This window comes from Muscardinus avellanarius (assembly GCF_963383645.1).
Source record: "Muscardinus avellanarius genome assembly, chromosome: 14".
Classification (NCBI taxonomy): Eukaryota; Metazoa; Chordata; class Mammalia; order Rodentia; family Gliridae; genus Muscardinus; species Muscardinus avellanarius.
The window spans coordinates 80,558,852-80,571,052 of record NC_137800.1 but is presented as its reverse complement, the minus strand read 5'-3'; the positions used below and the strand labels follow the sequence as shown (position 1 = coordinate 80,571,052).

At 44.6% G+C, this 12,201-nt stretch overlaps 1 protein-coding gene across 1 annotated transcript in view; it reads left to right on the top strand.

Annotated features, from left to right (window-relative positions):
* Positions 1–1,755: 1,755 nt before the first annotated feature.
* GPLD1 (glycosylphosphatidylinositol specific phospholipase D1) overlaps positions 1,756–12,201 on the top strand; it is a gene marked incomplete at both ends in the record, with an annotated part of 45,623 nt that continues 35,177 nt past the window's right edge. Inside the window, 5 exons of the mRNA XM_080710938.1 lie at positions 1,756–1,852; positions 5,779–5,834; positions 10,438–10,516; positions 11,601–11,698; positions 11,820–11,930. Coding sequence (XP_080567064.1) covers positions 1,756–1,852; positions 5,779–5,834; positions 10,438–10,516; positions 11,601–11,698; positions 11,820–11,930 — 441 coding nt within the window. The remainder of the gene's footprint in view (positions 1,853–5,778; positions 5,835–10,437; positions 10,517–11,600; positions 11,699–11,819; positions 11,931–12,201) is intronic.

The window sequence follows — 12,201 nt, the reverse complement described above, 5'->3', positions numbered from 1 at the left end:
GGTAAGAGGAACTTTAGCACCAGGCTTTCATGCCAAGGTTGTATTTTCCTTGCCCTTCCTTTATATCTCCTTCTACTTGTTTCCCTTAAGTCTTTTCTCCTATCTCATTTCCACAGGGGGATGCCAGTTCAGTGAAGCCAGTTCTTTCTTTTATTTGCTTTTTCGGGAGGGCTAGAAATCTAGATTTGCCTGTAAATTTTCTCATTAAAAAAAAAAAGCCGGCCTAAATTTATATAACACCCAGATACTCAAACAAAGTATATCAGTTTATGGCCTGTGCCCTACAAGCAGTTAGAAACAGCGGGGCTCAACAGCGCCAGGGTGGGGGAGAGCTATATAACTAGTTTCCTGGGGGCTTTGCACAGGGCTGAGTTAAAAATTACACATCCGACTATAGGCTGGCAACTGAATGTCTCAATCACCCAACCTCTTATCCAAGCATCTCTTCCATGTGGCATAACTGAGGATAAATGCCATGCCCTCCACTCTTCGGAGCTCCTAGCTTGCTTTTTTTTTTTTTTTTTTTTTTTTGGTGGTACTGGGGTTCCTTGAAACCCTTCTACTTCCGGGCTACAATCCCAGACCTATTTTTATATTTTTATTTAGAAACAGGGTCTCTTAAACTGTCTCTGCCTCTCAAGTGCAGGGATTAGGAGGGTGCGCCAACACCCTTGTAATCCCAGGTCTTCTCTTGCTTTTAATATGCAATATGTGCCAGGTGTGGCTCACGCTAGTACTTGGGAGGCTGAGACAGGAGGATCAGATACACCAGCAGCCTCAACAACTCAGTGAGGCCTTCTACAACTTAGTGAGACCTTGCTTCAAAAAAGAAAAAAAAAAATAGGGCTGGGGGTATAGCTCACTGAAACAGAATGCCTGGGTTCAATCCCTAGTACACCTACACACACACACACACACACACACACACACACACACACTGCATAATCTGAGTTTTAAAACCACTTCATTTTCATGAAAAGTTTGGACCAAAGTTTCCCCCATAGATTAAGTGCTGTTATGGATTTGTTGCTTCATGACAGGTGTATTCTGAGCCCAGCATTTTCCAAACCCTGTTTCTTGGTCCGAATCTGCCTCCACCGCTCCACCTCCCAGCAGAATCGGCCTCTTCAATTGGGCTGCAGGAATCTGGTCCTGTGACTAGCCCTGGAGAGCTCTGAAGAGCCCGCTGCAGTGGAGGGCGGGAGTGGTTGAGCTTGTGTAATCCCACACAAGTGTCAGTATCTGTTGCCAAATACTGAAAGAGAGGCTGGTTCCAGCTGATCGCCATAAAAGCATTCCCAGCGCTCACTTAGGCTCCGGAGGCCCAGGAAGCTGGGCTGCGGGGTAAGTAAGAAAGGATGGGGCAAGGGGAGGGGGCAAGGGGAGGGGGCTGGCAGTGACCTTCGGTATGCGGTATGCGCAGGCAAGTCTGTCTTCTAAAAAGCGACAGTGCTTGGGAGCCAACTTTGCCTGGTCTCCATCCCCACATCATGTTACACTGAAATTCAGGGAAAGCCTCTGGTTAAATAAAAGCTGTTAGATTTCAGCAACTCTCTTTCTCCCCCTCCCAGGCAGACAGAGTTTGTTTGCTGTCCTGGCGCTGCTAGATAGTTGACTTCATCGGAAAACGGTATTATTTTGAAATGAGGCTTGGTTTTCTGGGTCAGTGACCCGCCTAGAGGAAGAGCACCAGGCTGTACTGCCGCGGCTCCGAGTGTCCCTGCATCACCTGCGGAGCCCACGAGGGATTAGAACATGTCTCCTCGCAGGCTGTGGCCTGGCCTGTTGGGCCTGCTGGCTTTTCTCTGCACCAGAACTTCATCATGCGGCCTTTCAACACACATAGAAATAGGTAAGCCCTGGGACCTCCTGTGTTATTGAAAGGACGACAGATCTGCAAGACTTAAAGGACGAGATTGAATATCTGCCCCCTGTGTAGACACAACCCAGTCCCCAACCATTTGCCCCTGGCCGAGCGGCCTGGCAGTGGAGTTTGGAGTCCTCGGGGGATGGGGACTGGCAGATGGGCTCATTGGGTGGCAGGTGAGCAAGAGAGAGGTCCTTTTGGCCATGGCATCATTGGGTGCTCCTATATGGGAAAATAGGTGCTCAGTGAAGCAGAGGCTGCAGTGGACAGTGGGAGAGGAGGCAGGTGGTGGAATGTGGTAGAGGGAGGAGTTTGTTTTTGTTGGTCTACCTACAAGGGAGGTGCTGGGCTGCAGGGAGGTGGAGGATGACCCTGGTGTCTGCAGGTGCTCAGGATGAGTGTGGGGGAGGGGCACACAGACCCACCTCACCTGCCTTAGGGCAGAGGTGGGGCTATTTAGATTGAGAAGTAGGTGGAATCCCAGGTATTTCCCTAAATTTATTTTTCCAGCTTTACCGAGGTATAATTGATAAAGAAGAATTGCATAAATTTAAGATGCCTACTGTGATGTTTCCATATACAGATGGATTGTGACATACTCATCATTACCAAGCTAGTTAAAATCCCTGTTCCCCTCTTATGGTTATGTTGTGGTTTTTTTGGTTGTGGTGCTTTTGTTTTTGGTACTCAGTCCTGAACCCAAGGGCATTCTACCTCTGAGTTAAATCCCCAGCCCCATATTATTTTTTATTTTGAAAAAGGTCTTGATAAGTTGCTGAGGCTGGCCTTGAACCTGCCGTCCTCCTGTGTCAGCCTCTCAAATACTGGGATTATAGGCTTGCGCCGCCACACCTGTCCACTGTTGCCATCGCTAACTTGCGTAGTAAGACTTAAGCTCTTCAGCAAAAGGATTCAATTCTGGTATACATTTTATTTGGAATTTTTCTTCACATATGGAAAATATGACCGAATTCATTATATCATCAAATATGAGTATATTCTAAGCCAATTTTCAGGTTAATTTAAGATATACCTGATGTTCTGGGTTTTCATCTAAATAAAAATAGTCCTTCATAGTCTTGTTGCCTCCAGAAATTAGAGTTACAAGATTACAAATAAAATGAAAACTTACCTGCACAAGATAGACTTAAGATACTGTATGGCTGGAAATAATGTAGGATCACAGAATTTTACATTTGGAAGGAATACTAGCGGTCACTGAGTCCAGTTATTTTATTTTACAGACAAGAAAACTGATCGTCACGGGTTTCACAGCTAACTTGTTAGTGGCCCTGTCTAGAATTACATATCCTGACAGCCAGTCCAGTGTTCTCCCCATTAAACATTTATTGCTGAAAGGGAGTCAGGAAATAGCGGGGAAGAGTGAGACTGCTGGGAATGCCAGCTCTGCTGTAGCTAGATGTGACTTCCAGACACTTTTACCTCTCAATGCCTCTGCGCTCTCAGTGAATCCGAAACATCCAGGCTCTTAAACTGGGTGAAGTTGAAATTGCTGCAACTATAGAAGTAAGCCGACTAGAAACAACGAAAGGAAATATTCAACATTTTAATCTTTAGAGTTTACAAATTTACGACACAGCAAAGCAGGATGGCACACAGCTGTAATCCCAATACTTGGGGGAGGGGGATGAGATAGGATCACAGGTTCAAGGCCAACCTCAGCAATTTATTGGGACCCTCAGCAACTAAATGGGATCCTGCTTTAAAAAAAAATTGTGTGTGTGTGGGGGGGTATAGTTTGGAGGTAGAATGCCCCTAGGTTCAATCCTAGTACAAGAAAAACAAACAAAAACACATAGGTACCTTCCTACAATAGATACCAAGCAAAGGCCCTAGTGAATAAAGCTATGTGTATATGTGAACATAATTAAAGGCAGCTCCAAAAATAGAGTCTGTACAGATTCTAATAGGAGACTGAAGCACCATTTTTATTTTTTAATAACTTAGATGAGGTTATACATTTCTCGATCCATGCCCTTTTTTCTTACATGGGGCTTGAGCAGAGGGCTGGTGTTTACATGAAGTGGGCAATTTACAGCTTTGGGTCCGTAAGCTGCTGGAGTCTTATTTGGATGATCTGGGGGGGTCGTGACTAGTCTCTGATGCCATTGGTGCTTACAGTATGGGAGCAGCTATATTCTTCTGTTTTATGAATTTAAAAAATGGATGTGATTTACACTAGAAATAAGGTGTCACCTGTGAGGGTATCCTCACAGGATCCTTGTTTCCCTGTAGATACTAAGGGGATCCAGGCTGTGAGTCTGCATGTGGGTGGTAGAGATAGCCTTCTAAGATTATTTGTCCTTCTTAGAATGGTAAGCAGGGTGTAGTGACACTTTTCCTGTAATCTGAGTACTTTGGAGGCTGAGACAGAAAGATGCAGGTTCAAGGCCAGCCTCAGCAACTTGGTGAGGCCCTCAGCAACTTAGCAAAACCCTGTTTTAAAATAAAATATACCAGCCAGGCCCTGTTCTAAAATAAAATATACCAGCCAGGCATGGTGGTGCATCCTTGTAATCCCAGCTTTCAGGAGGCTGAGACCGGAGGATTGTGGTTTATGGACAGCCTCAGCTACTTAGTGAGGCCCTCCACAACTTAGTGAGGTCCTATTTCAAAATAAAGAATAAAAAAATAGGGCAGAGGGTGTAGCTCAGAGGTTGAATGCCCCTGGGTTCCATCCCCAGACCTGCAAATAAATAAATAAAATAAAATATACCAAAAAAGTTTGGGAGTGTTGCTTGGAGTAGAGTGCCTCTGGATTCAATCCCCAGCACTAAACAAACAGGTATTACAATGATGTAAACATCTGGGGACTATTGATTCTGCCCAGGTTCAGGCCTTCTGACCTGTGGCCTGGTATCGTATTTCTAATCAAAATACAATGAGGATGGTCTGTTTCTAGGGTTCCTTCCATGTGTTAGACACGCTTCACTCACTTGGTACTTATTTTTTGTGGTTCTCTAAATCAGCTGTGGGGGTGGGAATTTTTTAACTTAATTTTACCTAGGAGAGAACTGAGGCCTAGAGAGATTAAGTCATTTTTCCACAGTCGCAGAGCTAAACAGCAACTTTAAATCATGGCCCAAATTTGATTTGTATTATATATGTTGAACAAATGCACTTATGCCTCAAGAAAATTCTGAATACAAACTTTATTTCTTGCTTCCTTGACCATTTACAACTGGAGATATATATGTATATATGTATGTATGTATATATGTATGCATATATAATAAAATATATATAATAAAATATATTATATATTTATTACATATATATATATATATATATATTTTTTTTAAAGCTGATCTCTTGAGCTGGGCCTGGTGGCGCATGCTTATAATCCCAGTACTTAGGAGGCTGAGACAGGAGGATCGCACAGGTCTGAAGCTAGCCTCAGCTACTTAGGCTTTCAGCAACTTAATGAGACCGTTTCCAAATAAATATAAAATAGGTCTGGGAGTGTAACCCAGAGGTAAAGTACCTGGGTCCCATCCGCAGTACAAAACAAAAACAAAACAAACTGGTCTCTTGTGTGTGTGTGTGTGTGTGTGTGTGTGTGTGTGTGTGTGTGTGTATGTGTATCTGGGGATGGAACCCAGTGGCATTTGACCACCAAGCTACATACCCTGCCCTATTTTTTTATTTTTTATTTTGAAACAGGATCTCACTGAGTTGCAGAGGGCATAAGTAACTGGGGTTGTCTGCAAACCGCGATCCTCTGGTCTCAGCCTCCCGAATTCTGGGATTACAAGCGTGTGACACCACGCCCGGCTTATGCATATATATTTGAACTTAAGTCAAATGTTATTTGAAATATATATTTATTTCAAATATTTGGCTGTATATATGGATATATTTGAACTTAATTGATTTATATTCATTTTCAGCACACAGAGCTCTGGAGTTTCTTCATCTTCAAGTTGGGCCTGTTAACTACAAAGAGGTATGAAGCTTGGGGTGTGTGCGTGCGTGTGCGCGCGCGTGTGTGTGCGTGTCTGTGTGTGTGTGCTTGTGTGTGTGTGCATGCGTGTGTGTGTGCGTGCTTGTGTGTTAGTTACTGGGATTGAACTCAGGGGCATTCTACCTCTGAGTGATACCCCTAGCCCTATTTTATTTTTTATTTGGAAGTGGAGTCTCACTCAGTTGCTGAGGACCTTGCTAAGTTGCTGAGGTGATCCTGGATACTGTGATCCTCATGTCTCAGCCTTCCAAGTACTGGGATTACAGGCCTATGCCGCGGAGCCCGACTCATCTTTTTGTTCTTCTAGAGGGATCACACTTGGGAGCAATGATGAATTTCCTACTTTGATCCCTGTGTGTTGTGCACGATTGCATCACCAGGAGGAGCAGGAAATCTTGGTGGTTGTCTTGGTGCTGGAGCTAGAACCCAGGGCTGTGTGGGGAGCTAGCGCTCCACCGCCGAGCCACACCCCAGCAGGGTAGGGAGTCGTTATTAAGAAGTATGCAGTAAGATGTTCCTTCCAACTTCTCTGTATGAACTAATTGACGGCGCACCTTTGCCATTTTCCAATTAGTTTAACCCATTTTGACCTACATACCATTTCTCATTTCATAGCTAAATAATCATCTGTGTCAAAGATGATTCTCAAATTTGATTAAGAATGGCTAATACTCTCTCATGACATCAGAATTGGATGCAATTATTACCAGTAGGTCTTGATACTGAAGCATGGAAGGCATAGTAATTGAAATCCATTGTGTTTCCAGATCAGTGTGTGTGTGTGTGTGTGTGTGTGTGTGTGTGTGTGTGTGTGTGTAGTACTGGGGATGGAATCCAGGTGCCTTTTACCTCCAGGCTATTTCCCCAGACCTATTTTTTATTGTTTTATTTGGAAACAGGATCTTGCTAAGTTGCTGAGAGCCTACGTTGCTGAGGCTGGCTTTGAACCGGCAGTCCTCCTGTCTCAGCCTCCCAAGTACTGAGATTATAAACATGAGCCACCACACCCAGCTTCCAAACCACTTCTAATCATTAGTTTCAACTTCCTTACTTGCTGTTAGAAATACATTTTCATGGCATCACAAGAAAAAAAAAACATGTATTTAAAAGTAGCTTGGTTAGCCAGGCATGGCAGTGCATGCTTGTAATCCCTGCGCTTGGGAGGCAGAGACAGGAGGATCGTGCAGGTTTGAAGCCAGCCGCTGCTGCCTTAGAGACCCTGTTTCCAAATAAAATATATAAAATAGGTCTGGGAGTGTAGCCCGGAGGTAGAAGGGTTTCCAGGAACCCCAGTACCACCAAAAACAAACAAACAAACAAACAAACAAACAAAAAACCAAATAAAAGTAGCTTGGCAAGGCAAGTTTTTACTTATTTTGCAAAAAAGGGATCCTGCCACCAGTCAAGTTAGGTAGATCAGATGAGTGTGGCAGGTAACCGCTGGGTATTTTGAGTGCTGGCTTCTGTGCTGTGCTCCTGTTGAGGGAAGCCTGACCTCACAATTCTGTGCCATTGGCTGAAGGGGATGCCGAGGAGGGATTGACACTCAAAATTTCCAAGAAATGTTACATTTATGAAGAATACAAGCATATACAAATGGTGGTTCTATACATTAGAGCTAAGTCAAGCTATTCCTTTGGTAGAAAAGATCAAGTTATATTCTTACACTTGCTTATTTAACTGGCCCTATGACAATAGTATTTTGTATCTGATTGACATCTTCATTTGCTTTGTATTTTTTCAGGCACCCCCCAAAATAAGACACTATATATACTGTAACTTTCTTTTTTCAGTCCTGGGCATTAATCCCAGGGGCATTCTATCTCTGAGCTACACCCTTAATCTCACTTTTCATTATTTTGAAAAAGGGTCTCACTAAGTTGTAGAGGGCTTCATTAAGTAGCCGAGCCTGGCCGCGAACCTACAATCCTCTTGTCTCAGCCTTCCAAGTACTGGGGTTACAAGCATGTACCACTCTGCCCTGCTTGTATTGTAACTTTTTTCTTTTTTCTTTCTTTCTTTCTTTCTTTCTTTCTTTCTTTCTTTCTTTCTTTCTCTCTTTCTTTTTTTTTTTTTGTGGTACTGGGGGTGGAACCCAGAGGCTTTCTACCTCCAGGCTATACTCCCAGACCTATTTTTTATTTTATTTTATTTGGAAACAGGGTCTCACTAAGTTGCTGAGAGCCTCATTAAGTAGCTGAGGCTGGCTTCGAACCTGTGCAATCCTCCTGTCTCAGCTTCCCAAGTGCGGGAATTACAAGCATACGCCACCACACCTTGCTTGTAACTTTTTTCAACACACCACCAACAATCCATGCAGAAGACATGTGATTCCAGGAGGGGCAGGGTTTTTTCCCCACTTGTAAGTGAGCAGTAGATTGGCAGCAGTGGACACCAGCCAGGTGTTCTTTACTGTAATCCAGTTCTGACACTACCTACCAGGCATAATTCTTGGCCACTGGAGTTTCTAACCAATTACATGCAAATTGGAGTTCCCATGACCCCCTCCTTGGGCTTGGCACATTTGCTAAAGTGGCTCACAGAACTCCGGGAAACGTTCTGTTTACATTTGCTAGTTTAGTATAAAGAATATTTTAAAGGCTACAACTTAATAGTTGTAGTGAGAAATACACAGGGCAAGGCTGGGAGAGTCCCTGCACTTCCTCAGTGGAGTTGGGCGCACCACCCTCCCGGCACTTGGGTGGCTTCTCATTTGCCTCCTGCAAGCCTGTGCAGTCTGCAAGCTGAGAGCTCCAAGCCTGTGCTTTGGGAGTTTATGGGGATGTGATTGCTTGGGCATGCCTGAAGTGTGGCCAGCCTTGTAGGTATGGCTAGTTGGAAGGGTGTGGTCTGATGCTAACAGCCTGGGCAGGGACTCTGAGAGGCCGGTCTGCTACAGTCCATCAGGTCTTAGCTATTGGTCAGACAATTTTCATATGGCCCATCTAAGACAATTGGACAGATTAGTGTGCATGGTCTGCCTTGGGAGGGAAATGCTTGATTTTATGGCCTGCCTTGGGGAAGAAGTTAAGGTTGAGGAACCATGGACAGAAACTGTATCATAATATCACAAAGGGTAAATAATTCCTCTTCTTTTGGTGGCACTGGGGTGCTGGGGATTGAACCCAGTTCCTAATTACTGGGCCCTAACTTATTGAGATTAAACATATCTTCAAGTGATTAGTGACCATTTATATTACTTCTGTGAATTCATTGCCTATCTCTATTGTTTACTTTTCTATTTTCTTTATATGTGTGTGTGTGTGTGTGTGTGTGTGTGTGTGTGTGTGTGATACAGGGAACATTTTAACCCAATGGCATTTTTTTTTTTTTTTTTTTTTTTTTTTGCCTCTGAGGAATATACCCAGCCCATTTAAAAAAATTTTTTTTTCAGTACTGAGGATGGAACCTGGGGCCATTCTACCTCCAAGCTACATCCCCAGCCCTATTTTTAAGTCTTTATTTTGAAACAGGGTCTCACTGAGTTGCAAAGGGCCTCACTAAATAGCTGAGGCTGTCCTCGAACTGCGATCCTCCTGTCTCAGCCTCCCGAATGCTGGGATCACAAGTGTGCGCCACCATCCCCAGCTCTAGTCTGTTTCTTTACCCTCTTCTGTTTCATGGATCTCTTGGTTCCCTTACTCATGGACCTTTTGGTTCCCGTATCACACTGTGTTTATTTTTAGAACTTAAACCCACATCTTTATGCCTGAAGGATACAACCTCTCTCGGTACTCCTCTTTTTTCTCCAGCAGTTTCCTGACTCTTGTGCATGTTTATTTTTTCAGAGTTGACATCAGAATTATTTAGCCACATTAAATAACATATCCATTTCTCTGAGAAATGCAGATTCAACAAGTCTTGGTACTTATAAAGCAGTTAGGACTGTAGCCCGTAAAATATTCAGTGAGGTTAATTATTTTTAAATGACAGAAGTCCAACTCAAGCTATCTTTTTGGGGGGGAAAAAGAGACTTTATGGATTCATGTGACTGATAGCCCCAGGGTGGACTGGGGCCCAGAGGTTCAGATGATGTCCTAGGTTCCTCTGTGGGGAGGACACTGAGAGCCAGGACTCAAAAACTCACCAGCACAAAAGAACCAGGCATCCTCCATGGCTCCGGCTGGGAAGTCTTACAGCTGGCCTCTCTTGAATGTGGTTTCCGAGCTGCACACCTGGAGGGGTGGACGTGCTCCCGGTGGTCAGCGCCAGGGGCCTGGCAAGTCATGGCTGGGCTCACGAGAAGTGATTCTGCTTCTGTAAGAAAATAAACAACAACAACAACAGCAACAACACAGAGGCTGCTGCCTTTCCCTTGAGTTCTGGGTTCTCCAGGCACTTTGCCTCCCTCCATTTTTTGGCCTACATTATTGGCTTTGAAAAGGAAAACAGTTGTGCTGCCGAACTTTGACCTTTGTCAACAGAGTCCTGCCCATCATTTATTTACCTATGTCTGCCTGCCTTTCCCCTTTCATGACATCCTTACCCCCAGAGAGCCCTAATATTCTGGAGCTTGAAATTGACAGGTCCTACATTGGCCAGGCTGTTGACACAGCCCCCTCCTCTCTCTCTCCCTGCTCCCCAGCTGTTACTAGAGCACCAAGATGCCTACCAGGCGGGGACCGTGTTTCCTGATTCTTTTTACCCCAGCATCTGCAAAGGAGGTAAGATGAAGGTTGGACAGGCCGCGCAATGTCGCTGTCACTGGGTCTAGAGGGATGGATGGGACTTGAAAGACCTATACTGGCACAGTGGTTTTCAGTCTTAGTCAATGACTTGGTTCACATGGTGTGTTTTTTTCCTTTCCCATTTAGTCCAAATTGCTCTGTTTAAGCACTGTGTGACTGACAGAGGCTCCCTGAGCTCCCATGCAGCTGGTACTTTAGTTAAATGGAGGCTGTTCCAAAGAACTACTGCTATACTTTAACTCTAGATTTTTACTGTATTTCAGAGAACAGGAAGTATTTAAGCTTTTATCTCTAGGGAAACTACTGGAGCGCTTCAGATTTCTTACTTCCAACTTCCTTGAAAATCATTTTCAGAACAAATAATGAGTTAAAGTGATATTTAGGCAATTTTTAGTTTAGCCACAGCATTAAAAAAAATTTTTTTTTTTTTCTGATGGTGAGGATCTGGCTCTGGAGGGCAGCTTCGGGGATGTGTCCATGGAACATGAAGAGTCTGTGACACTTGGAAGCTTAGAACAGACACCAATCCCTGTCTTTCCTGCCCCTCCTAGGAAAATAAAAGGTTACACATGGGTTACCCAATGATCTACTGCAAAAATGTTTGCATAAATTATGCATCGGAACCTGTGTCACTTAAAATAATTATTGTAAATTCAAACGCTTGCAAACCTTGGGAGGACCCACTCTTGAGTGTATATGTGTGTGTGTATTTTTAGGGAGACTGACTCTTATGTACAAAGAAGACATTTGAAACCTCTCCCCAAAAGCAACCCAAAATGCATCTTCCTAGTTTAGTGTTCAGAAGCGGAAGCATCCTGGCCTCTCTTGCAGCAGGCAATAATGGGGGCTCCTCTCCTCCAGTGGGGGGCTCTGGCCATCAGGCGGGTGGCCCTGGCCTGTTCCCGAGTCACAGCTGCCCTTCACCTCTGGAAGCATCCTTCCAGCCTCAACAGAAGAACCAGGGGCTTGGAGGGAGGAAGGAGAAGGACACAGCAGCCAAGCAGTGCCAACGGGAGACTCTCCACACTTAGGAATCCAGAGCCCGCTTTTGTTTTCTCAGGGAAGTTCCATGACCTGGCCGAGAGCGCTCACTGGACCCCGTTCCTTAATGCCAGCATTCATTACATCCGAGAGAACTACCCCCTTCCCTGGGAGAAGGTAGGCGCGGCCTCCGCTCCTAAATGTATTCACCCCGAAATAGGACTTGGTATTTATTAGAACTTGTTATAGAATCTTTTGTATAAAATAAACACGGGATTCTCATTTGCTTATTTGGCAGGATACACAGAAGCTGGTAGCTTTCTTGTTCGGCGTCACGTCTCACATGGTGGCAGACATCAGCTGGCACAGTCTGGGCATTGAACAAGGGTTCCTGAGGACCATGGCAGCCGTGAGTACTTGTCTCCATGGCCGATGACTTTCGGGGATGCTACTGCCAAAGATACGGACTCTAGCGCATTCAGCTGTCATGTGGAGACAAGGTCCTTGCCCCAAACCGCGTTTGCCTCTTCACTGGGTCTCTGCCTGTTCAGTACTTTTACTCCTGACACCAGGTAAATTTCTCCTGTGCTCTGAAAACAACCGATGGGATGCCCTTTTAGTTTTATTCAAGCTACGTGTCTTAAAAAGGATAGGAAGCCAGGGGTGGTGGTGAACGCTTA